The sequence below is a fragment of the Lathyrus oleraceus genome, chromosome 7 (genome assembly GCF_024323335.1).
Source record: "Lathyrus oleraceus cultivar Zhongwan6 chromosome 7, CAAS_Psat_ZW6_1.0, whole genome shotgun sequence".
Lineage (NCBI taxonomy): Eukaryota > Viridiplantae > Streptophyta > Magnoliopsida > Fabales > Fabaceae > Lathyrus > Lathyrus oleraceus.
Window position 1 is genome coordinate 300,227,643 of NC_066585.1, and position 27,157 is coordinate 300,254,799.

Genomic DNA, 27,157 nt, shown 5'->3' on the forward strand with positions numbered 1-27,157 from the left:
CTTTGTGTTACATGAGCAAGAGCAAGCACCTTCAACAAAGCTTCCCTATGGGCTTGGGAGTTCAATAACAGAGATAGAATAGAGATTTTAGATGGTGTCTGATGCAACTGGTCCACAACCTTGTAGTCACTTCTCTTGATTAACTTCAAGAATTCAACAGCATCCTCGGATTGGACCACTTCGGGTTCTTTAGTGGGAGCTACAACTGTTGATTCCTTGGTCGGCCCTTGAGGAGTCACATTGAATTCAGGCGTATAGATTCGACCACTACGGGTCATTCTGCTCATTCCTGCAATATTGGTGACGTCCTCACTCACAGCTTCTGTCACCTCAGCGTCTGAACTTCCTTCAACTACCTTTTCCACAGCGGTAATCTCATATTTCCAAGGCACGACCTTGGTGCCCTCATAGGGAAAAGGCGTGGGCATACATATTTCCACAGGCGACGACTTACTGTTCACCGGGACCACTCCACCACTATAATATGGGATTTCAACTGGTTCAGGTAAATTGAAACAAGGTTCAATTACCAACACATCTTCGTTCTTCACAGCTCTAGATATTTGAAGCACTCCTTTATCCATCAAATCTTGAATGTTGTCTCGTACCACCTGACATCCCTTTGGGTATGTGGCACACTCTTCACAATTTTCATGATTAACATTGATCATGCCAACTTCCACCAATCGGGCATGGAATGTTTCCAAAGGAGTCTTAACATCATCCACCTTATCAATCGTAACACCAACAGAAGTGTCCTGAATGGCATTTACTGCAGGATCTCCATGGGGAGGAAGAGGATTGTTCTTCACATTTGGTCCCATGTCCTTAAAAGACAAGATCTTGCTCTCAATTAGTTCACGAACCCTATGCTTCAGAGCGTAGCAACCCTCTAGATCATGTCCGGGGGCACCTTCATGAAAAGGACAGTGTGAATTAGGGTTGTACCATGGAGGCAGACGATCAGGTGGAGGTCCCATAGGTCTAGGAACCACCAAACCCTTTTGCAACAAGGAGGGATAAAGCTCAGTGTACGACATTGGGATTGGATTGAAGGTCGCCCTCTCTTCTTGCCTCCTGTTCTGGTTCTGAGCATTTTGCCTTGGCGCTTGAGCTCTCGGTTGTTGATAAACAGGAGCTGCTGGTGCTTGTTGATAAGCTGGCGAAGCCGCAGCACGTTGTTGAATTGGAGTTGGTCAATAGACTAGAGGCGCTTGATAAGCCTGAGCAGGCTGTTGATTGAATGCAGGCGTCACAGCAGCTACGTACGGTTGCGGAGCGTACTGGATGGGATACATGGGCTGCTGATATAAAGAGGGTTGCTGACCATAGTGTTGTGGTGAGTATTGTTGTGGTCTCCTTCTTGGAGGAGCTCTTCCTTGACCGACAATCACAACATTTGTTTCCCCTTCCTTCTTTCTAGGAAACCCTCCAGAGAACTTCTTTGGATTAGCATTTGAAGTTCCAGCTACAGCCGCCAGTTTGCCATTCCTTACACCATATTCAACGCGAGCTCCTATAGCAACAAGCTCGGAGAATCCCAAAGAAGCACTTCCAACCATCTTCTCGTAGAATTGAGGTTGGACAGTGTCAATAAACAGTTCAGCCAATTCCTTCTCAGCCAGAGGTGGTTCAACCTGAGAAGCCAGTTCCCTCCATCTTTGAGCGTATTCTTTAAAGGACTCCTTGTCATGTTGGAACATGCTCTGCAACTGTCTTCTGTCAGGCGCCATATCCATGTTATATTTGTAGTGTTTTATGAACGCGTCTGTCAGGTCTTGGAAACACCTGATCCTGTTCTGATCCAGACTCAAATACCACTTGGAAGGAGCCCCACTCAAGCTGTCCTGAAAACAGTGGATCATCAGCTTGTCATCTTCCACGTGTGCAACCATTTTTCGATAATACATGATGAGATGGCTCTTTGGACAAGTATGCCCCTTGTATTTGTCGAAGTCCGAAGTTTTGAATTTTGCTGGAATCACCAACCCGGATACAAGGCACATTTCTTTGGCAGCAGATCCAAAGACGTGGTCTCTGTAATATCCCATATTCCCTTAAATGCTCAATTAGTTGTCAGTTGAGATCAATTGAGTACCTGTGTACTATATCTTTGGTTAGTTATAACAATTGGAGCTCCTATGTGCTCTAAATGTTGTCAGTTGGGACCAATAAAGTAACTAGTGAACTCTGAAGGGATTAATTATTAATAAAGACACAGACCAATATTAATAAGTACAAGGGAGGACATTTTTGGTAACATTAATAATTGGTCAATTGGTACTGGAAGACAAAATATCAATTGGGATATTTTGTTACTACCTAATATTATAATATATATATATATATATATATATATATATATATATATATATATATATATATATGTATTATATGATATATATATATATATATATATATATATATATATATATATATATATATATATATTTGTGTGGTGGTAAAAGAAAGAAAAAAGAAGAAAGGAAAAAGATAAGAAGAAGTAGGTAAGGGAGGAAGAGAGATATCAGAAAGAAAAGAAAGAGAAGAAGGAAAAGAAAGAGAAGAAGGAAGAGAAAGAGGAAGAAGAGGAGAAGAAGAAGACTCATGGGAGAAGAAGAAGGAAGCCATGGAAGCACCACCATCTCATCTTCATCATCACCAACTTCATCATCTTCTTCTACTAGGTGAGTTCTTAGATAGTTTTAGCATTGGGGGAAAATAATCATATTTGTGGGGTTAGGGTTTGTGTGAATCGTGCCCTATCCATGCTATGTGATGATATTATGTTGGTTGTGTTGAAAAATCATGTTATGTGGAAATAGTAGGTAAAAATGGTATATGGAATAGAAAATAAAAGAGGAGTTATTTAAGGAAAGAAGTTACTGAGAGAATTAATTCGGTATGAGGTAATCGGTTAACGCGTAGCAAAATTCACGGTTTAGGTTAACCAGTTGACGATGAAACAGAATTTAATTTCCTGTTTGTACAGAATATGTCACCAAGGGGATTTGAACACAGGACCTCCTTGGAACTGTACATGCCTTACCACTAGGCTAGAGAAGTTGTTGTTGAATGCTTATGCAATGAATAAATATTAATCTAAATCTTGATTAAGATAGATTAATGAATTAATTGAGCGTTATAACTCCGTTTTGGATGCGGACGGATGCGTTAGAAAGATAACTAAAAGGGCTATTATTATTGTTCCATGTTATAAAATATTATGTGATTTATAAATGCCATGAATTTTATCATGATGAAAATTAAATATTGTTGTTATGTGGAAAGTGAAGTAATATGATTAAAAACTTTACAAAGACGAGTGAGGAAACCTAGGAGAATAATGTGATTAATAACTTAGAAATATGATCTAGGTTATGGAACATATGTGATATATGTATGAGAATACGGTATTCATTCGTACGACGCTTATGTGAGGTCGTGGACGAATTGTTGCCATGATTGAGAATGAGACGCATTGTATGGAACATGCCATGTTATTATTTGTGTATCATGGTGAATGAAGTCACCTATGATTATGGAACATGCCATGTTATTATTTGTGTATTATGGTGAATGAAGTCACCTGTGATTTATGAATTTGTTATGGTTCGTGGAACCAATGATTTGCGAAACCGATCATGTATTCAGAATGTGTGTTTTCTGTGATGGTACAAATCTCTATTGGTATGCTTAGACATGTAAGCATTGGGATGTGGGACCAATGATTCGAGCCTCAATTGGGTTTGAGCCCCAATTGAGGATGGAGTTATAAGTCACCACAAGTCAGATTGGTAGTTTTGAAATTGGGATTTCCGAAGGTGTAGTGCATAGTTGGTCATATGTAGAGAGTTCATGGAAGTCAGATGTGTGGGGGGAAACCAACCTGATAAACCATGATCAGTTTAAGTAAGTCTGGGAAGTACCATTATTATGATTATGAATAACTATACGGAACGGACTTGGAAGAGACCTACTAAGTGGTGATCTGGAAGAGATTATCTAGGTATGTGGTATAAATTGATAGGGTGTGAAGTAGTTGGTCATGGTATGAAATTGATTGATTCATTTGGATTCATAGCCTTAGATGTAGACTCCCTGAGAATGGTGATGGATGTGTACGATGATACTTTACCCTATTGGAAGGATTCATGAGTTATACTTCCCAGGAGGAACGAGAATCAGTTGTTCCTACGGTTAAACATGTAACTCGGATGGTATGTTAGTAAGAGCATGAGCTAAGATTATGGAAGATGGGACAAAATGATTGAGATGAATGATTTTGGATACAAAGTGAAATGTTATCTCTAGATGTGTATGGAATATTTTGTGTGACTCTATGAGGTGTATGGACACTCATAGTTATGTTCGAGATTGCTTAAGTTCCTTAGAAGTGGTGTTTTGTTGATGATTTAAAGTTCCTTGATGATGTTATGTTGTTTTGGTCGAGATCATGTGTCGGGAGAAATATTGAATGAATCAAAACCCTATAAGAGGATTGATATGGAATATAGTAACCGGAACCGGATATTGTCAAACTAATTTGGTATAGCTGCATCAAACACATGATGAATTTGGATGTTTTATGTTTTTATGGTTGTAGCCATGTAACTCCTGGATACCTATATTCTGAAGAGTGTTGGTCTTACTATAAACTTTTGTGAGTCATCAAGGAAGTTATTCTACTAATGGGAGTCGGTAAGGTTCTTATATCATTTTGGACAGTAGGCACTCTGGAGGGTAAGTGTGTTTCTTTGTGGATTGTTATCTAAATAGTAGTGCCTAGGAATCCCAGGTGTCCCACTGTTGGAATCAGAGTACCACAATGGAAGGTGACGAAAGAAAGAGATCAATCAAGTCTATGGGGATCATGGGGATAGTTACTCATAAGAATGAGAGTGAGACAATCTCGTGCTAATGGTGATATCTTACTGGAGTAGTACGAGAGAAGGGAAACGAATGGAGTAGAGGCTTGCAACATGTAGCATTATGCCAGGTGAAGTTTATGAGATTATCAATAAATGGATTACAAAGTTGTTGCATTTGTTGAAGGAATAACAAGAAAAGGGCAGTCAATATTATTTGTGGTCAGGGAATCAATAAATTTTCTTATGAAGAATTAATGAGTATTGATTAACCAAGTTCTGATAAGATGTTGTAGTTATGTTTTGTGTAACTTAGTACAAGGAAGGGAAGTCATGGTTTCCGGGAAGAAAGTGACCCACTAATGTTGAGCGGTATATAAGAGGAATTAAATGGGAGCAAGTCTAAATGTTAATCCAATATCAGAATGAGATTGTGATGGAAATCAAGAAGTTTCGAGAGTTCATGAAAGAAGGAAATTTGATACCAAAGACAAGTTAGAAGAATGAGTATGTCAGAGACTTGGAATCGAAGAGAGGTCAAGTGTTGGTTTAAGACGTGGATACAAGGATTGTTTGTTTGTTGAGTGAAGGAAATTCGGGGGCGAATTTCAATTTAAGGGGGGGGGGGGGAGAATGTAATATCCCATATTCCCTTAAATGCTCAATTAGTTGTCAGTTGAGATCAATTGAGTACCTGTGTACTATATCTTTGGTTAGTTATAACAATTGGAGCTCCTATGTGCTCTAAATGTTGTCAGTTGGGACCAATAAAGTAACTAGTGAACTCTGAAGGGATTAATTATTAATAAAGAGACAGACCAATATTAATAAGTACAAGGGAGGACATTTTTGGTAACATTAATAATTGGTCAATTGGTACTGGAAGACAAAATATCAATTGGGAGCAAAATTCACTTTCTGGGCAATTTCATGAGTGGTTAACCGGTTAACACAGAAACAGGGGATTCAAACCCAGGACCTCCTTGGAACTGTACATGCCTTACCACTAGGCTAGAGAAGTTGTTGTTGAATGCTTATGCAATGAATAAATATTAATCTAAATCTTGATTAAGATAGATTAATGAATTAATTGAGCGTTATAACTCCGTTTTGGATGCGGACGGATGCGTTAGAAAGATAACTAAAAGGGCTATTATTATTGTTCCATGTTATAAAATATTATGTGATTTATAAATGCCATGAATTTTATCATGATGAAAATTAAATATTATTGTTATGTGGAAAGTGAAGTAATATGATTAAAAACTTTACAAAGATGAGTGAGGAAACCTAGGAGAATAATGTGATTAATAACTTAGAAATATGATCTAGGTTATGGAACATATGTGATATATGTATGAGAATACGGTATTCATTCGTACGACGCTTATGTGAGGTCGTGGACGAATTGTTGCCATGATTGAGAATGAGACGCATTGTATGGAACATGCCATGTTATTATTTGTGTATCATGGTGAATGAAGTCACCTATGATTATGGAACATGCCATGTTATTATTTGTGTATTATGGTGAATGAAGTCACCTGTGATTTATGAATTTGTTATGGTTCGTGGAACCAATGATTTGCGAAACCGATCATGTATTCAGAATGTGTGTTTTCTGTGATGGTACACATCTGTATTGGTATGCTTAGACATGTAAGCATTGGGATGTGGGACCAATGATTCGAGCCTCAATTGGGTTTGAGCCCCAACCATGGCGGACATGGGGGAAAGGTGGACACCTATGTGGGTTAGAGTCCCATGCGGTGAAAGATACCCTAGGTGGGTTAGAGTCCCATACGGGTGACGGTCGCTTGAACTGGGGATTAAGCCTCATAGAGGACCCGATATCCACCGCGAAAGTCGAATCATACGGGCATGCATGAACCGGGCCTGGCTTAGACGTAAGTCCGTCCGGGAATTGATGCGTCGTGATCTGAATAATGATCGTGGTTGAGTTATGAGAACTCGGATGCATGTTGCCATACAATTGCGAGATAGTTTCCCCATCGCTCAAGTCTTCGTTCCCTTGTTGACTTGAGTTGGATATGAGTTGAATATCGATTAGAATAACCTGTAGAGCCGAGTGGACCCATAGGATAGGAGAACTCACTGAGATTATTATCTCATCCCATTATTGTTGTTATTTTTCAGGTATTCTTTACAGGTTGAATCTAAGAGAAACTGTTATGGATGTTTCAAGGGTTGCTGTTCATTATGATCTTCCGCTGTGGAGTTGTGTGCAATGAAGATATTGTACATAGTTCTTAGATTTTTATTGTTTAGGCATTATTGTATAACATGTTCCATTGATGTTTTAGTTTGGACATGTATATATATTTATGCCATTAGGCACTTATGTTGTGACAGTACCAAAATTTAACACTTGTATGATATTATTCTAGATATATATTATACGGGTTGTTACAGTTGGTATCAGAGCAGTTCGATTCTCAACCTAGCCTTGAAACATCATAAGTAAATCTATTCCTGCCTCATATGTGTGTTTAGCCAACATGATTCTTAATATCACTGTTGTAAGACCCCAATTTTGTCCCTAAGATCCCTCATGGCATCATATCATATCATATCATTGCCTCAAGGATCATTGTGCACCTTTGCTTCCCTCCTAGTGGATGGGTATCTTGTGAGTGTGGTTCTTGATCACCAAGCATGTCTAGCATTTGTATATTATTGCTTTTCATTTGTTTACTAACCAAAAGTACAAAAATATTGTCATCTAACCATGTTACTTGCAGCTGAAGCAATCATCAGTCAATCAGTCAAGCAAGTCATTGAGCAATAGATGGTGGCCATTCTTGAAGAATTTGGGCACCATGATCATTCATAAGAGATTCATTGAGTTATGGTATCATTTGGTATCAAGATCTCAAGAGAAAGAGGCTTGAAATTCATCAGAACATGGCTCAATCAACCAAAACCCTAGCAAAGTCAATTGTGGTCAACTGTGCATTTAATCGAGGTTTTGAAGGTGTGAGATGGTTGGAAAGGTCTCATTCATGTCCATACAAGCCTCATATAACATGTCAAACATCATCATTGAGGAATTGGAGGTCAGACAAAAAGTTTCCCAAAATAGTAAGGACCTGTAATTTTCAACTGCCAAAAATGGAAAGTCTTTCTCCTCAAAATTATATCCTCAAGCAAGCTTCAAATCAAAATTTGTCCAACATGAAAGTTGAAGATCTTGCTCTTGCCTTTCCAAAAAGTCCAAGAATACTCATTTCTCATGTGTGGTTGATAAGTTATGATCAGATCATTTTCAAGAAAAGTTGAACTTCAAGGAGGCATAACTCATGAACCATTTGGCCAATTGGGTGATTCTTTTTTGAGCAAAATTCTCTTGATCCCTACTATCCATTTCATGCATCACATTTTATCAAAAATCATCACAAAAATATTTCATTTTTCAAGTGATTTAATTTGAATTCTTGGAGGGAAAATTTGAATTTGAAAAATATGCATCCTTTTCACTTCAAACCAATTTCATTTGCCTCTAAACTAGTTTTGAAGTGCATTTCAAGTGGGATTTCGCACTGTAGCATGCCATGTACATGCAATAAGGGTGATTTTACTAATTGTCCAAAAACACCTCCATTTTAGCTAATTGCATTTACCATTTCACTAATCATGTTTAGGCATTGTTAATTAGGAGTATATATAGCATAATTCTAACTGAAAACCCTAATCACAATTTCATTTTTTAGATCTCAAATTTTTCATCTCAAAAAATTCTCTCAACTTTTTCCAAAAATTTTCTCAAATTTCTTCAAGTATTTGGTTCGTTCTTGCTCTATTCATTATCAATCATCATCACTGAGCAACATTTGAGCCATAATCCACTGGAATTCGTGCTACTACAAGCTGTACCAAGCAAGTGTTCATCAATGGTGAAAGTTGCAATTTGTTGATTCAAGCTCAATTAAGCATCAAAGATCCTTCCATTCACTCATTCAAGGTTGCTAGGACATGATTGGAACCATTTCAGGACCTGAAGCACTTGGAATCACGAACTGCTCATCAAGAGGTGAAAATTCGATCCTCTCTTTTCTTAAATTCATCATGTGATACTTGTAGATCTTTCTTTTGTGGTGATTTTGAGCTAAAAATATCTTGATTCCGTGCTGAAATGAAAGAGAACGGTTGATTCGAAAGTTGACGAGTGATTCTTGATCCATCGGATTCACGCTTGATTTGTTGTTTTTGGACGTGTTAATCACTGTTTGTGCATGCCCAGTGTTAGATCTTCAATATGCTTTGCTTAATTTTAGTTTCTGGACGTGTTCAAAATTTTCTGGAAATTTACGCATGAAGATCATGAAGATCTTCATGTTGTTCATGAAATCTGGGCGTTACCTGCGGATTTATCCGCTACCTTCATAAGCCTTGCCGCGGAATTTCCTGCGGATTTCTTCGAGTTACCTACGGATTCGCACGCGCTGCATGGCATGCATGCGCCAGGGTTTAAAGCTGGACGACGCCGTTTTGGCTTGGCGCCCTGGGACGTTTCAAATTGGCCAGGGGTTCGATTCCCCGCTGGTTACAAAGCTTAGCCTGGCATTATTCTTTTTCACTTGATACCTTGTATGTTCATGTGTTATTTCCATTCTTTTTTTTATTTTCTTTTCATCATAAAAAAATCGTAACTCACTCAAAATTGATCCAAAATTCATGATCCTTTTTTTGATTTGTTCATCATCATGTCTATTATTTTATGGACATTTTTAATAATATTGTGCACGTGTAGAAAAATTAAATGCCTAGGGTTTGCTTTCATGTACCATTCCATACACCATGCTCACTCTTTCATTCATGAAATCTTGATGCTTGCTCCAAAATGCTTGAAATTTTATATGCATGATCTTGACTCATTCCTGGTCATTTTGGTATATGGTTTGCTATTTTTGAGTTTCTGGATTGAGAGATATGATGTGATCTTCATGAGTGTGACAATGTATGTCACACTATGTTTTGTCCAACTTCTTGAATTTTGTTTCCATACTTGTGATATACCAATTGCCCTAGATTTTTGCATGCTAATGCTTCTGAATGTCTAGTTTGCTTGTGATTTTTCCTGGATATGTTTAAGGCATTTTCAATTTGTTTGATATTTTCCTTTGCTGTTTGGTAATTTGTGAACTCTTTCTGAGTGTGGAACTTCCATGCTTTGTGAAATTCTCATGCCTTATCATATGAAGCTGAAATTTTGTGGATTGATTCTTAACATGTTTAACTTCATTTTGGCTTTGGTGTGGTTCATTTATCTTATGCCACTTCTGTTTTACACTTGCCTAAAGTTGATGATTGATTTGATGCTTTGTTTGAGTTTGCTTTTGCATGCTTTAACTTGTTGATTTTAATTGACTGACTTCCACTTGTCCAATTACCATGAAATTTGGTGTGTTGCTCATTCAATGTGTTCTGGTTAAGCATGATTTTTCTTGGAATTTATTGAGCCATTTTGGTATTGATATGCTTGTGTTCATTCTGTTTACCTCAATGTGATTCCAATTTTCCTATGTTGACATGATTTGCTTATGAAATGCAATTGATGAATAGTTTTGACATGAGACCAATTGGACTTTGTTCTAATTTGGTTAATCTTTGGTTAATTTTCATGTTTTGTTTCAAATTTTTCCCTCATTTTTGACCCTAGGCTTTGGCCTAAGGGTTTACTTCTCATGTTTGAAGTTTTGTTTCAGGTTGCACATGCAAGTTATACAATTGATGATGCCTCATCTTGAGAGCATTGGATATTTGTTTTTTTGCTCACTAATGTGTGTTTTGTAGGTTGAAGTTGATTCAATTGGGATTGACTTGTGGCTTTTGCCTTTGCCTATTTTGGTTGTCTGTTGCATTAACTGTTGGTTGATTGTCTGTATAGCATACTAATTTGTTTGATGTTTCTACAAGTACATTTAGTTGCTATAGTTCATTTTTGAACTTGCTTGCTTTGCTTGATAGCATTAGCATTGAGGTAGACTCTCTTGTCTCCATGTAGTCTGGAAGACCTGGCTTGTTATTTAGCCAGGCACCTGTCTGAAGTCCTCCTTAAGAGGCAATGTTTGTGATTGTTTAACTTTGTCCCCAAGCAGGAAAAGACCTCATGTGAGGCAATTGGTAGACAAAAGAGATATGTAGCCTATCTCCTACTATTCTGTGAGTCACTCACCTTGCTCACACCACATGTGTTGATGCATAGTGAGTAAAAGCCCAAGATCTATCGAGTCCTTAACTTGTGGAGAGAGTTCCATCTTTCTGAACTCCCACACCTTCTGATATTCAATGCTCTCCCTGACCAGGGATAAGAGTGATGAGGCACACCCCTCATATCCTTTCATCTGCTTCACCTTGGCTCTTAATGTCAAGGTTAAGAGCACCATTTACCCATTCCAGTTGACTTTTAAGTCTAACCCTTTGCTTGAGCCTAATTGTTTGGTTATAGAGTGTGCTAAATGTTTGTTTGATTGTTTGTTGCATTTGTACATGTTTGCTTGCATACTTTTGTGCATTTATCATCATTAATTGTTCATTAGTGCATGATCATCATTTCATACCCTTGTGGTTTGTTTGAGTTTACCCATTGAGGACAACTGTAAGTCCACTCATTGGCCATTGTTCCTATGATTTGGAAGGGATAGAGTGTAAGACCATTTCACTTGGCTACTCATGTCCATTGCTTAAATGCTTGTTTGTTTGTTGAATGTGAGGATGCAATTGTAAGACCATGTTGTTGGCATTTGTACTCCCATGATCATCCTTTGGAGGTTGGTATAAGTCCAGATGGATTGGCGTCCGACATCCAAGCTTTGTTTTACCTTAGGAGATTGGTGTAAATCCATTTATTGGTATCCGGTATCCGCTTTTGCTTTGTGAGATTGGAGTAAGACCATTGATGGAATCCGGTATCATTGTTTTGTTTTAGGAGATTGGTGTAAACCCATTTATTGGTATCCGATATCCGCTTTTGCTTTGTGAGATTGGAGTAAGACCATTGATGGCATCCGGTATCATTGTTTTGTTTTAGGAGATTGGTGTAAACCCATTTATTGGTATCCGGTATCCGCTTTTGTTTGTGAGATTGGTATAAGTCCATTGATGGCATCCGGTATCACCTTGCTTTTATTTACTTGCTTGTCTTGTTGCCTATTCCTAAGGACACACTTGAATCATCTTCTATATGATTTCAAGAGGTGAACCTTTCTAAGAAGTTTTACATTCCATTATCCATACCCTCTTTGTCCTAAACCTTTTCACACTTTGCTTTAAAAACTTTGACTTATTGCGCAAACATCTTCATGTCTTTTCAAATTAGAAACCTGGACCCTAAGTCCTTGACTTTTCAACTCCATTTCATAACACTTCTTTGAATCAATCTTAATCATACCTTGACCATATTTTGTGAATACTCATAATCAATTAACCTCACACATTCAATTGTTTTGTGGCTTTGTCCATTGTTAATATGTTTTCATACATTAGCCATAGGTTTCAATTACCATAGTGGTTGATGTAAATCTTACCTTATCCTTAGTGAGTCGATTGTAAGACTTCCGTACTGAAAACAGGGCTAACCCCTCTAGTACGTCGAAGCCGTCCTCGCATGGTGGATTGTTGATTCAGGTTGAGTTTTCTCCCATTGGTAATAAAAAGCCTTAATGCTTGTGTTTTAAAATTGAACTCACTAATTTTTGGAAATCTTTTAGCCGAACTACGGCGTTTTGATCCTTACCTTTGATGGAAGGTACGTAGGCAACGGGTTCATCCGTTCAAACACAAAAATAACTAACTTGTACATTCTTTTCTCATCATCCCATTCATGTTTGCACAATATGTCAAAACAGATAAACATTTTTATACAACAAGTGTGAAAAGGGCTCCCTAGGAGTACCTAGGACGTGATGGGTGCCTAATACCTTCCCATTACGTAATTTACCCCTTACCCAGATTCTCTGATCTTTTCATTAGTTTTCTACGTGTAAAACTTCTTAGGTTTTTGTTCGCTTTTTAACCAGTCCTTAGGATAAATAAAAGTGCGGTGGCGACTCGATTCTTTGTATACTTTGCTTATGGTTTAATCAATAAATCATATAGAGACGAATACACCACTACAACTGTATATAGTATTGGGCCTGATCAACCTAATGTTATGTGCATGGTAGGTAGGATCATGGTTGAGCGACCACGAGGACTCCGAAGTGTGGGTTGAACTTGCGCTTTGAGAATAGGCTCAAGCCAAGAGTTAGAAAGTAAGGAGAACTAGATGGCCCAGTTGAAGTTTCAGAGGCGTTGTGATTTGGGTATTATGGAATTGAAGAGTAGTGTATCGTTCAAGCGATTCTGCGGTGTTAACGGAGTTGAGAAATTGAGGATCTCTATTGGATGAATTGTCAGAGCTTTGAGAAAGGTGTGAATTGTTAGTGGAGTAAGATATACTCACTAATATGGAATAGTATTGTGAATAATTTCGTATGGTAAAGGAGGAAGGATGGTTATGTTACGCATATGTCATAAGGTCTAGAAGTGAGGTAGTGTATTAGTGTTCTAGTTTCTAAGGCCACTAAAATATTTTGGAAGAACAAGAGTACTTAATGGAATATAAATATTTGGAATGGTACCTTGCAAGTGGTTGAAGACTTGAGGGATAAGGACGTTCAGTTTTGTTGGGAGCCTAAGGTAGTGGTGAAGTCTAAGGAGAGACTCGAGGACATGGTTGTTTGTTCCAAGTGAAACATGTATGGACCAAATGGAAGCTAGAAGATAAACCAAGTATATCCAATCTTAGAAGGGAGATCGGGTTCAAGATAGCTAGTCAGAGGTTTAGTGTTAGTGAGCAACTGTAATGGAATGATGAGTTACCTAAGGATCAATTATAAGAGTTGTGTTGGAGAGAGATAACGCCCATTATATAGTAATGGAAGCTCCAGTGGGTTTTGGTTGTATGAGAACTGGTTGAGGACAAGAGCAATTAAGTTGGATTTAAGGAAGTCTAGTAGAATGGTTTTGTAATTGGAACTGAGAGAATTACCATGGGAAGACAAGTGAACACCGAGTGTGGAAGTAGTGAGGATGTTGCAATACAACCGTTGTAATCAGGAACATTTTAGATAGAGGCACAATGGGGCCATTAAGATTCATTAAGACAAAGTTATGGGCGTGTAGTTGATGATTGTTCACATCGAGGATTTCTAGAGTATGTAGTGTGTAACACCCGAGGTCGGAGAGGCCGAAGAGTGGTTACATGTAACATCCGAGGGCGATGGAGTGGTTGTCGATGCATGATGCATGACAATGAGACACTCCTAGCAGCTTCTAGGGGAAAAACCGAATTCACATCGGAATGAGAGGGATCCTGAGGCTGTGCAGGTATGAGACTACATGGTTGAAAGAAGACTTATAAGGATTAATTGGTACTACCTATATCAACAAGATGCATCTTCTTTTCGGTATCCTAATCAATAAGAACTCCATAGTTAAGCGTGCTTGACTTGGAGTAGTATTGGGATGGGTGACCTTCTGGGAAGTTTCCTGGAAAGCGTGCGAGTGAGGACAAAACATGTTGAAAAGGCCCGTGTTTATTTATGGGGTTAGTTGATAATCCTGAAAGCAGTCCAGGGTGTTACATAGTGGAATAGAGGAAGTTAAACCTTGGTATTAAGAGAAGTATGTGATAGTTGCATTATGGTCACAAGTAAGTGTAATGGATTCCTTGTCGGGAGAGGGATGTAAAGTAACATACATTTTGTTGAGCAGTGAGTCTTGTATTCTAAGAAGTTGAGTTGATGATAGACAATGAAAGATAAGCTAAGCTGGAGCATATGGGCTAAGTGTAGGATTTGAAATATGTTATGATGTAAGAGCTTATTGGGAGACAATGAGGATTATTCGTGGGAAGTTATAAAGACAAGTAACCCTGGTATGATGAAGGGTGTGGTAGGTATTGGTTTAGAAAAAAAAATCCAGTCATAAGTGTGCGGCAATGATAAGGTTCACCTTAAGTTCATTTTATTTCGATTGCAAGAGTAATATTGGCTTATTGGAAGTCTGGTTGTTATTTATCTTCTTGAGGAGTGTTTGGTTGGTTGATCCCAGAGTATAAACATTCACACAGTGTTGGAGCTAAGGATATCTTAAATGTCATAAGTGTACCGTTGTGGATGTACAAATTGAGGATGGAGTTACAAGTCACCACAAGTCAGATTGGTAGTTTTGAAATTGGGATTTCCGAAGGTGTAGTGCATAGTTGGTCATCTGTAGAGAGTTCATGGAAGTCAGATGTGTGGGGGGAAACCAACCTGATAAACCATGATCAGTTTAAGTAAGTCTGGGAAGTACCACTATTATGATTATGAATAACTATACGGAACGGACTTGGAAGAGACCTACTAAGTGGTGATCTGGAAGAGATTATCTAGGTATGTGGTATAAATTGATGGGGTGTGAAGCGGTTGGTCATGGTATGAAATTGATTGATTCATTTGGATTCATAGCCTTAGATGTAGACTCCCTGAGAATGGTGATGGATGTGTACGATGATACTTTACCCTATTGGAAGGATTCATGAGTTATACTTCCCAGGAGGAACGAGAATCAGTTGTTCCTACGGTTAAACATGTAACTCGGATGGTATGTTAGTAAGAGCATGAGCTAAGATTATGGAAGATGGGACAAAATGATTGAGATGAATGATTTTGGATACAAAGTGAAATGTTATCTCTAGATGTGTATGGAATATTTTGTGTGACTCTATGAGGTGTATGGACACTCATAGTTATGTTCGAGATTGCTTAAGTTCCTTAGAAGTGGTGTTTTGTTGATGATTTAAAGTTCCTTGATGATGTTATGTTGTTTTGGTCGAGATCATGTGTCGGGAGAAATATTGAATGAATCAAAACCCTATAAGAGGATTGATATGGAATATAGTAACCGGAACCGGATATTGTCAAACTAATTTGGTATAGCTGCATCAAACACATGATGAATTAATATTAATCTAAATCTTGATTAAGATAGATTAATGAATTAATTGAGCGTTATAACTCCGTTTTGGATGCGGACGGATGCGTTAGAAAGATAACTAAAAGGGCTATTATTATTGTTCCATGTTATAAAATATTATGTGATTTATAAATGCCATGAATTTTATCATGATGAAAATTAAATATTGTTGTTATGTGGAAAGTGAAGTAATATGATTAAAAACTTTACAAAGATGAGTGAGGAAACCTAGGAGAATAATGTGATTAATAACTTAGAAATATGATCTAGGTTATGGAACATATGTGATATATGTATGAGAATACGGTATTCATTCGTACGACGCTTATGTGAGGTCGTGGACGAATTGTTGCCATGATTGAGAAAGAGACGCATTGTATGGAACATGCCATGTTATTATTTGTGTATCATGGTGAATGAAGTCACCTATGATTATGGAACATGCCATGTTATTATTTGTGTATTATGGTGAATGAAGTCACCTGTGATTTATGAATTTGTTATGGTTCGTGGAACCAATGATTTGCGAAATCGATCATGTATTCAGAATGTGTGTTTTCTGTGATGGTACACATCTCTATTGGTATGCTTAGACATGTAAGCATTGGGATGTGGGACCAATGATTCGAGCCTCAATTGGGTTTGAGCCCCAACCATGGCGGACATGGGGGAAAGGTGGACACCTATGTGGGTTAGAGTCCCATACGGGTGACGGTCGCTTGAACTAGGGATTAAGCCTCATAGAGGACCCGATATCTGTAACACCCCGATAAAATATGATAATTATTTAAATTAAGTTAATAGTATATTTATTAATTTAATTAAATAATTGGATTATTATTGGAATTATTATTATTATTATTGGAATAAAATAAATTGGAATTGGAATTGGAATATATATATAAAGAGTTCCATTTGGTAAAGAGAGTTTTCACGTGAAAGCAGAGAAGCGACCAAAAGTGGAGAAAGGGCGAAGAGGAAGAGCAAGAGCGCAAGGGTTGAAGAAGGGAAAAGCTTGAAGCTATAGGAATTGCCGGATTAACTCAGGTAAGGGGGGTTTATCGTCGTTTAATGGGTATTATGGGTTAACATGTAATGGGTAGTGATAAGCCATTGAATCGACTCTGATTAGAATGATGTATGCTGAAATTTGTGAAATATTGGATGAACGAAATATGGGTTATAACTGAAGGAAATTCGTAGGAATTAGATGTAATAATGTTAGAACTTGTGAAATTGAATAGGGTATGATTCGTGTTAGATGATATGAACGAATACTGTGAAAAATTGGACTGTGGAAGGTTGGATCTGAGGAATCTCGTAGCAGAGAAAACCCATTGCAGATCTGAAATTTTGGTTCTGGTCATACGCGTATGGCACTAGGCAATACGCGTATGAGATGGCGTGGAGGGGAGGAGATTGGCGCTGATACGCGCCATACGCATGTTATTACGCGTATTCTGTGAGTGGTACGCGTATGGGGTGAGGCCATACGCGTATGGATGAGGAAGATGATGTTTTGAACGTGGTTTGGTCTCTGTTGGTACGCGTATGGGGAAGTGGTACGCGTAGCATACGCGTATGAGACAGGTGATACGCGTATGGGACTAGGCAATACGCGTATGGGCAGAATTGTGATTTTTCTGAGCTGTTGTTGTGCAGTTTTTGGTTGTTCAGCTGAGTAATGTAAATTAGCTGAGGTATGATATAGTAGGGATCATTTCCCGTTGTTTTGAGCAGTGTAGGTATTAGTAGAGTGTGCTAATACTGTGATTATTAATTGGCATGACGTGATATGATTTTGTGATAATATGCTGATGATGTATGATGGTATGCATAATGCTGTGAATGTATGTATTATGTATGCAATTGTGGAATGGACTGTTTTATGGCTTAGAGTGTGAGCATATGTCCATTGTGGATTGTTGATGTTGCATGCTAGGTGATTTAGCGTGTATATTATGGCCTTTATGGTGGTAGCTAATTCCCATGGTGAGGAATTAGTGAGTGATGTCATTGTGGATTGTTGTTGATGTTTGCATGCTAGGTGATTAGCGTGCATAGCATAGCCCTTGGGGTGGTAGCTAATTCCCATGGTGAGGAATTAGTGAGTGAGTCACTAGGTCTCAAATGAGTGGGACTAGTGAGCTTGGTAGCCGTATCTGGATTTGATCGGTGAGGTTGAACTATATGTTCACGAATAGTCGGTACCGCATGCATGGAGTCTCATTGCATAATGTATGTATGTATGGCGTATAATATGAATGGATGTATTCCAATATTATACGTGTGTTTTGTGTTGTTTGAGTTGATGTTGCCGTTGCTGAATGTATGTTCTGATTAGGGTGATGAATGTGTTGAATTACTTAGCATTACATGATATTTTATAATGCTTATTATATCGATTGAGGAACTCACCCTTACAACTATGTTTCAGGTAACGAGCAGTGATTGAGTAGAAGCTAGTCCTTGGAGTCTAGTGTAGTTCCTTAGTGGGTCATGCTCTGGTAGATGTAACATCGGGACGGGATGTTTTACCTTATTTTCATTTTTGGTTGTTGAACAACTTTACATGTGATGTGTTACATGTTTTGCATGTTGTCAGATTTTTATCCGCTGCGAATTATGCAATGTTTTATTTTGATAAACAAATGAGCATGACAGGTTATTTCGGTGAATGGTGTGAAGTGTCAAGTGTGACACCCTTAATTGCATATCTACTCTGATTTATGTTTGTTGTTTTAATTAATTGTTGGGGTACTTTAGAAGGGTGTTACATTAGTGGTATCAGAGCATAGTCGGTCGAGTCGAGTCGTAATTATTTTGTTTCCCTGTACGTGATAGGTGTTGTGTAACCCTATCAGTACTTATTGTTTTAGCTTGTCGGATTAACTCAGAATAGAGATGGCTGGAAGAGGTAGAGACGATGCTGCGATTGCTGAGGCTCTGGGTATGCTAGCTGGAGTACTTGGAGGGAATCCGAATGTTGTGGGATTGGGAGCTTCTCGTCAACTGAGTGAGTTCCAGAAGAACAATCCTCCAATGTTCAAGGGAGCATACGATCCAGATGGTGCTCAAAAGTGGTTGAAGGAGATCGAGAGGATCTTCCGAGTGACTGAATGTGCCGATAACCAGAAGGTCAGGTTCGGTACGCATATGCTGTCAGAGGAAGCAGATGATTGGTGGGTTGCTGCCCGCACTGAGTTGGAAGCTGCTGGGAATGCTGAGATCACTTGGGCGGTGTTCAGGGAGAGATTCCTGAGGAAGTACTTTCCAGAGGATGTCAGAGGAAAGAAAGAGATAGAGTTCTTAGAATTGAAGCAGGGCAACCGGTCTGTTACTGAGTATGCTGCTAAGTTCACAGAGTTGTCGAAGTATTACACTCCCTATGATGAGGCTACTGGGGAATTTTCGAAATGTGTGAAGTTTGAGAACGGGTTACGTCCCGAGATCAAGCAGGCTATTGGGTATCAGCGGATCAGAGTGTTTTCTGACTTGGTTGACTGTTGCAGGATTTTTGAACAGGATACCAAGCCAGAGCGGAGAGCTATCAGCAGAGGGTTGATAGGAAAGGCAAGAATCAGAATGATCGTGGGAAGCCGTATGCAGTTGGCAAAGGTTTCCAGAGACAGAGTGGGATGAAGAGACCTAGTGGGGGAGACTCCAGTGCCCCTGCTAAGTGTTACAGATGTGGTCAGGCTGGACATCGTATCCATGAGTGTACCAGTGCTGAGAAGAAGTGTTTCAAGTGTGGCAAAGGTGGTCACTTGGCTGCAGAGTGTCGGTTGAAAACTGTGACTTGTTTCAACTGTGGAGAGGTGGGTCATATCAGTCCACAGTGTCCTAAGCTGAAGAAGGAGAACCAGTCGGGAGGCAAGGTCTTTGCTTTATCGGGTTCTGAGACTTTTGCAGATGATCGTTTGATCCGAGGTACGTGTTATATTAATGGCTTTCCTCTTGTAGCTATTATTGACACAGGTGCGACTCATTCCTTTATATCTTTGGATTGTGCTGTGAAACTTAAATTAGAGATATCTGAGATGCATGGAAGTATGGTGATTGATACTCCTGCGAAGGGTTCAGTGACTACTACTTCAGTTTGTTTAAATTGTCCTTTGAGTATTTTTGGTAGAGACTTTGGGATGGACCTCGTGTGTCTTCCACTAGTACAGATTGATGTTATCCTGGGTATGAACTGGTTGGTGTTTAACCGAGTTTATATCAACTGTTTTGATAAGACTGTGATCTTTCCTGAGATTGAGGAAGGAAAGAGTTTGTTTCTATCAGCAAGGCAGGTGAATGAGGCAGTAGCAGATGGGGCAGAGTTGTTTATGCTGTTAGCGACTTTGGAGGCTAAAGATAAACTGGTGATTTGCGATCTAGCCGTGGTGTGTGATTTTCCTGATGTGTTTCCTGAAGAAGTGAATGAGTTACCGCCAGAGCGTGAAGTTGAGTTCTCGATTGATTTAGTACCTGGTACTAGGCCGATATCGATGGCTCCGTACCGTATGTCTGCTGTTGAGTTAACTGAATTGAAGAGTCAGTTGGAAGATCTGTTGGATAAGAAATTTATTCGTCCGAGTGTGTCACCGTGGGGTGCACCAGTGTTATTGGTTAAGAAGAAAGAAGGTACTATGAGGTTGTGTGTGGACTATAGGCAACTGAATAAAGTGACGATCAAGAATCGGTATCCTTTGCCGAGGATTGATGATTTGATGGATCAGTTGGTTGGTGCGAGTGTGTTCAGCAAAATAGATTTGAGGTCGGGGTATCATCAGATACGTGTGAAAACTGAGGATATTCAGAAGACTGCTTTCAGAACAAGGTATGGACATTATGAGTATTCTGTAATGCCTTTTGGTGTGACTAATGCGCCTGGGGTATTTATGGAGTATATGAATAGGATTTTCCATCCGTACCTAGACAAGTTTGTTGTGGTGTTTATTGACGATATTTTGGTATATTCGAAATCTGAAGAAGAGCATGCTGAACATTTGAGAGTGGTTTTAGGAGTTCTACGAGAAAAGAAGTTAATTGCTAAACTGTCCAAGTGTGAATTTTGGTTAGAAGAGGTTAGTTTTCTTGGTCATGTGATTTCAAGAGGTGGTGTTGCTGTTGATCCTTCTAAGATAGAAGCGGTATCTAAGTGGGAAGCTCCGAAGTCAGTTTCTGAGATAAGGAGTTTTCTTGGACTTGCAGGTTATTATAGGAAATTCATTGAGGGATTTTCTAAGTTGGCATTACCGTTGACGATGTTGACTAGAAAGGGGCAAGCGTTTGTTTGGGATTCAAAATGTGAAGAAGGTTTCCAAGAGTTAAAGAGGAGGTTAACTACTGCTCCTATTCTGATATTACCGAGTCCATCGGAACCATTTGAGGTTTACTGTGATGCTTCATTGTTGGGTTTGGGTGGTGTTTTGATGCAGAATAAGCAGGTTGTAGCTTATGCTTCGAGACAACTGAAGGTTCATGAGAGGAACTATCCGACACACGATTTAGAGTTGGCAGCTGTGGTATTTGTCCTGAAGTTATGGAGGCATTACTTGTACGGGTCAAGATTTGAGGTCTTCAGTGACCATAAAAGTTTAAAGTATTTGTTTGATCAGAAAGAGCTGAATATGAGACAGAGGAGATGGTTAGAGTTTCTGAAGGATTATGACTTTGGTTTGAATTACCATCCGGGTAAAGCAAACGTAGTGGCTGATGCATTGAGTCGGAAATCATTGCATATGTCTATGTTAATGGTTAAGGAATTGGATTTAATTGAGCAGTTTAGAGACTTGAGTTTGGTGTGTGAGAGTACTCACAATAGTGTTAAATTGGGAATGTTGAAGTTAACGAGTGGTATTCTGGATGAGATTAGAGAGGGTCAGAAATCCGATGTGCTTTTGGTTGATAAGTTGACTCTAGTGAATCAAGGTCAAGGTGGTGAATTCAGAATTGATGAGAACGGTGTTTTGAAATTTGGTAATCGGGTGTGTATTCCGGATGTTACCGAACTTAAGAAGAGTATTCTTGAGGAAGGACATCGTAGTGGCCTGAGTATTCATCCTGGGGCTACGAAGATGTATCATGATTTGAAAAAGTTATTTTGGTGGCCGGGAATGAAAAGAGAAATTGCGAGTTTTGTTTATTCTTGTTTGACTTGTCAGAAGTCAAAGATTGAGCATCAGAAGCCGTCTGGGCTAATGCAACCGTTGGCTATTCCAGAGTGGAAGTGGGATAGTATCAGTATGGATTTTGTTTCTGGTTTACCGAGGACAATTAAGAATTTTGAAGCTATTTGGGTGATTGTTGACAGATTGACAAAATCGGCTCATTTCATTCCGATCAGAATGGATTATCCGTTAGAGAGATTAGCTGAGTTGTATATTGAGAAAATTGTAAGTTTGCACGGTATTCCGTCGAGTATTGTTTCGGACAGAGATCCTAGATTTACATCGAAGTTCTGGGAAGGTTTGCAGAGGGCTTTGGGAACTAAGCTGAGATTGAGTTCTGCATATCATCCGCAGACTGATGGTCAGACTGAGAGGACGATTCAGTCACTGGAGGATCTTTTGAGGGCTTGTGTTTTGGAAAAGGGAGGTGCTTGGGATTGTTATTTACCTTTGATTGAGTTTACCTACAACAATAGTTTTCATTCGAGCATTGGTATGGCACCGTTTGAAGCTTTGTATGGTAGGAGATGTCGGACACCTTTATGTTGGTATGAGTCCGGTGAAAGTGCTGTGGTTGGACCGGAGATTGTTCAACAAACTACGGAAAAGATTAAGATGATTCAGGAGAAGATGAGGATTGCTCAGAGTCGTCAGAAGAGTTATCACGACAAGAGGAGGAAGTCACTTGAGTTTCAAGAGGGAGATCATGTGTTTCTTCGTGTTACTCCGATAACTGGGGTTGGTCGAGCTTTGAAGTCGAAGAAGTTGACACCTCGATTTATTGGTCCTTATCAGATTTTGGAGAGGATAGGGGAGGTAGCCTATCGTATCGCTTTACCGCCGTCACTTGCGAATTTGCATGAGGTTTTTCATGTGTCTCAGTTGAGGAGGTACATTCCTGATCCGTCGCATGTGGTCCAAGTAGATGATGTACAGGTGAGAGATAACCTGACTGTTGAGACATCACCTATGAGGATAGAGGATCGAGAGTTGAAGCAATTGCGGGGAAAAGAGATTGCTTTGGTAAAGGTAGCTTGGGGAGGACCAGCAGGTGGCAATGTGACTTGGGAACTTGAGAGTCAGATGAAGGAGTCTTATCCAGAGTTATTCGCTTGAGGTATGTTTTCGAGGACGAAAACTCTTTTAGTGGGGGAGAGTTGTAACACCCCGATAAAATATGATAATTATTTAAATTAAGTTAATAGTATATTTATTAATTTAATTAAATAATTGGATTATTATTGGAATTATTATTATTATTGGAATAAAATAAATTGGAATTGGAATTGGAATATATATATAAAGAGTTCCATTTGGTAAAGAGAGTTTTCACGTGAAAGCAGAGAAGCGACCAAAAGTGGAGAAAGGGCGAAGAGGAAGAGCAAGAGCGCAAGGGTTGAAGAAGGGAAAAGCTTGAAGCTATAGGAATTGTCGGATTAACTCAGGTAAGGGGGGTTTATCGTCGTTTAATGGGTATTATGGGTTAACATGTAATGGGTAGTGATAAGCCATTGAATCGACTCTGATTAGAATGATGTATGCTGAAATTTGTGAAATATTGGATGAACGAAATATGGGTTATAACTGAAGGAAATTCGTAGGAATTAGATGTAATAATGTTAGAACTTGTGAAATTGAATAGGGTATGATTCGTGTTAGATGATATGAACGAATACTGTGAAAAATTGGACTGTGGAAGGTTGGATCTGAGGAATCTCGTAGCAGAGAAAACCCATTGCAGATCTGAAATTTTGGTTCTGGTCATACGCGTATGGCACTAGGCAATACGCGTATGAGATGGCGTGGAGGGGAGGAGATTGGCGCTGATACGCGCCATACGCATGTTATTACGCGTATTCTGTGAGTGGTACGCGTATGGGGTGAGGCCATACGCGTATGGATGAGGAAGATGATGTTTTGAACGTGGTTTGGTCTCTGTTGGTACGCGTATGGGGAAGTGGTACGCGTAGCATACGCGTATGAGACAGGTGATACGCGTATGGGACTAGGCAATACGCGTATGGGCAGAATTGTGATTTTTCTGAGCTGTTGTTGTGCAGTTTTTGGTTGTTCAGCTGAGTAATGTAAATTAGCTGAGGTATGATATAGTAGGGATCATTTCCCGTTGTTTTGAGCAGTGTAGGTATTAGTAGAGTGTGCTAATACTGTGATTATTAATTGGCATGACGTGATATGATTTTGTGATAATATGCTGATGATGTATGATGGTATGCATAATGCTGTGAATGTATGTATTATGTATGCAATTGTGGAATGGACTGTTTTATGGCTTAGAGTGTGAGCATATGTCCATTGTGGATTGTTGATGTTGCATGCTAGGTGATTTAGCGTGTATATTATGGCCTTTATGGTGGTAGCTAATTCCCATGGTGAGGAATTAGTGAGTGATGTCATTGTGGATTGTTGTTGATGTTTGCATGCTAGGTGATTAGCGTGCATAGCATAGCCCTTGGGGTGGTAGCTAATTCCCATGGTGAGGAATTAGTGAGTGAGTCACTAGGTCTCAAATGAGTGGGACTAGTGAGCTTGGTAGCCGTATCTGGATTTGATCGGTGAGGTTGAACTATATGTTCACGAATAGTCGGTACCGCATGCATGGAGTCTCATTGCATAATGTATGTATGTATGGCGTATAATATGAATGGATGTATTCCAATATTATACGTGTGTTTTGTGTTGTTTGAGTTGATGTTGCCGTTGCTGAATGTATGTTCTGATTAGGGTGATGAATGTGTTGAATTACTTAGCATTACATGATATTTTATAATGCTTATTATATCGATTGAGGAACTCACCCTTACAACTATGTTTCAGGTAACGAGCAGTGATTGAGTAGAAGCTAGTCCTTGGAGTCTAGTGTAGTTCCTTAGTGGGTCATGCTCTGGTAGATGTAACATCGGGACGAGATGTTTTACCTTATTTTCATTTTTGGTTGTTGAACAACTTTACATGTGATGTGTTACATGTTTTGCATGTTGTCAGATTTTTATCCGCTGCGAATTATGCAATGTTTTATTTTGATAAACAAATGAGCATGACAGGTTATTTCGGTGAATGGTGTGAAGTGTCAAGTGTGACACCCTTAATTGCATATCTACTCTGATTTATGTTTGTTGTTTTAATTAATTGTTGGGGTACTTTAGAAGGGTGTTACAATATCCACCGCGAAAGTCGAATCATACGAGCATGCATGAACCGGGCCTGGCTTAGACGTAAGTCCATCTGGGAATTGATGCGTCGTGATCTGAATAATGATCGTGGTTGAGTTATGAGAACTCGGATGCATGTTGCCATACAATTGCGAGATAGTTTCCCCATCGCTCAAGTCTTCGTTCCCTTGTTGACTTGAGTTGGATATGAGTTGAATATCGATTAGAATAACCTGTAGAGCCGAGTGGACCCATAGGATAGGAGAACTCACTGAGATTATTATCTCATCCCATTATTGTTGTTATTTTTCAGGTATTCTTTACAGGTTGAATCTAAGAGAAACTGTTATGGATGTTTCAAGGGTTGCTGTTCATTATGATCTTCCGCTGTGGAGTTGTGTGCAATGAAGATATTGTACATAGTTCTTAGATTTTTATTGTTTAGGCATTATTGTATAACATGTTCCATTGATGTTTTAGTTTGGACATGTATATATATTGATGCCATTAGGCACTTATGTTGTGACAGTACCAAAATTTAACACTTGTATGATATTATTCTAGATATATATTATACGGGTTGTTACAGTCTCCTTCTAGATCTCGGAACTTCTTCTCGAGGAGCTGCATGTTCTCCTTTACTTCTCTGAAATCCTCAAACCTTACTTCGTCACCAGAAACTGTTGAGTCAACAGTCTGATACATGTGGTTTTGATCTTCATAGTGAGGAATATGCCTAGCATAGGCAGCTGGCGGAACCACCGTATGGATGACTGGATGTGCGTCGGTGTAAACCGGTAATGGCACGACTTGTTGGACAGATTGCCCCATGCCGTGCACTACCTCCGCTCGGGGGACAAAGTCATAGGGTAGCCCATACGGAGGAAGGGTTGAGGGTAATGTCCTCTGAGGTGGGACTTCCACTGCTGGGCCCGTGGCCTCTGAAATCACGGTCGCTTGCGGAATCTCAAACCTGAAGGTTAAAGCTTGCATCATCTCTCGCATCTGGGACATGCCTCCCTTGATTTCGTCTAGCTCAGCTCTAACTCGGGCGCTCTCTTGTTCTTGTTCAGCCATTCTCTGTCTTGCTCTGGCGCGAGTATTATACTGGTGTTGAAAATTCAGCGTGAAACTAGAGGAAGAAACGGCGGTGTGAGACACTTTTTTTTTTGAAAATGTATGAATGCATTTATGGATGCATCTTGTTTGCAAAACTCTTGGTTCAAACTAAGAGTTTTGCTTTTTATGCGTATGCAATGAATGGATGGATGCAATGTTTTTTTTTTGTACAGGTTCAAAGGTCCGAGGTATGGATAAATTCTATTGCTTTCCAAAACGGGGTTCTCACCGGGTATGATCTAGGGCTTTGTTACAAAGGATCCCCAGAGTCATTGATTCACAAGAATGTTTGACGCTTACGGGAAATACTTTCCGGTCGTCAACTCCATCAAGGGAATCTATTCTGGGTGAGGTTCTCGTACCGAGTCTTACGAAGTATTCACCTCGGGAGTCCGTACTACGCAACCATCTACTTGGTTCTAGACAGGGTACTCAGAGTCATGGATTCAAAAGACTGTTTGACGCTTACGGAAAATACTTTCCGGTCATCAACCCCATCTAGGGAATCTATTCTGAGCGAGGTTCTCGTATCGATTATTACGAAGTATTCACCTCGGGAATCCATACTACGCAACCATCATTTCTAGTTGGCCAAAGGTTCGATGTTCTAAAAGTTCTTAGAGTCATGGACCCCTTTGAAACATCGAAGCTTACGAGGTATACACCTCGGGCGACAATATTTGCAAAAGGATCTACTCTAAGTGAGGTTCTCGTGCCGACTCTTACGAAGTATTCACCTCGGGAGTCCGTACTACTCAACCATCGTCCTATCTTATGTTTTTTCACTCTAGACTCGGGTGTAGAGTCTTTCCCACATGGT

General features: G+C 39.4%; 1 protein-coding gene across 1 annotated transcript; it reads right to left on the bottom strand.

Annotated features, from left to right (window-relative positions):
* Positions 1 to 1,196: 1,196 nt before the first annotated feature.
* Positions 1,197 to 26,295, bottom strand: LOC127103532 (uncharacterized). Its single transcript, XM_051040784.1, has 2 exons — positions 25,806 to 26,295; positions 1,197 to 2,056 (listed from the first exon to the last, which is right to left on the bottom strand). Exons 1-2 carry the CDS (start codon positions 26,293 to 26,295, stop codon positions 1,197 to 1,199), a joined length of 1,350 nt encoding a protein of 449 aa, XP_050896741.1.
* Positions 26,296 to 27,157: the final 862 nt, after the last annotated feature.

Coding starts and splice junctions, on each gene's coding strand:
- LOC127103532 (XM_051040784.1), bottom strand. CDS start 26,295: ATGGCTGAACAAGAACAAGAGAGCGCCCGAGTTAGAGCTGAGCTAGAC. Junction 2,057..25,805: donor CCGAGATCTAGAAGGAGACT/GTAACAACCCGT, acceptor TGAGCATTTAAG/GGAATATGGGATATTACAGA.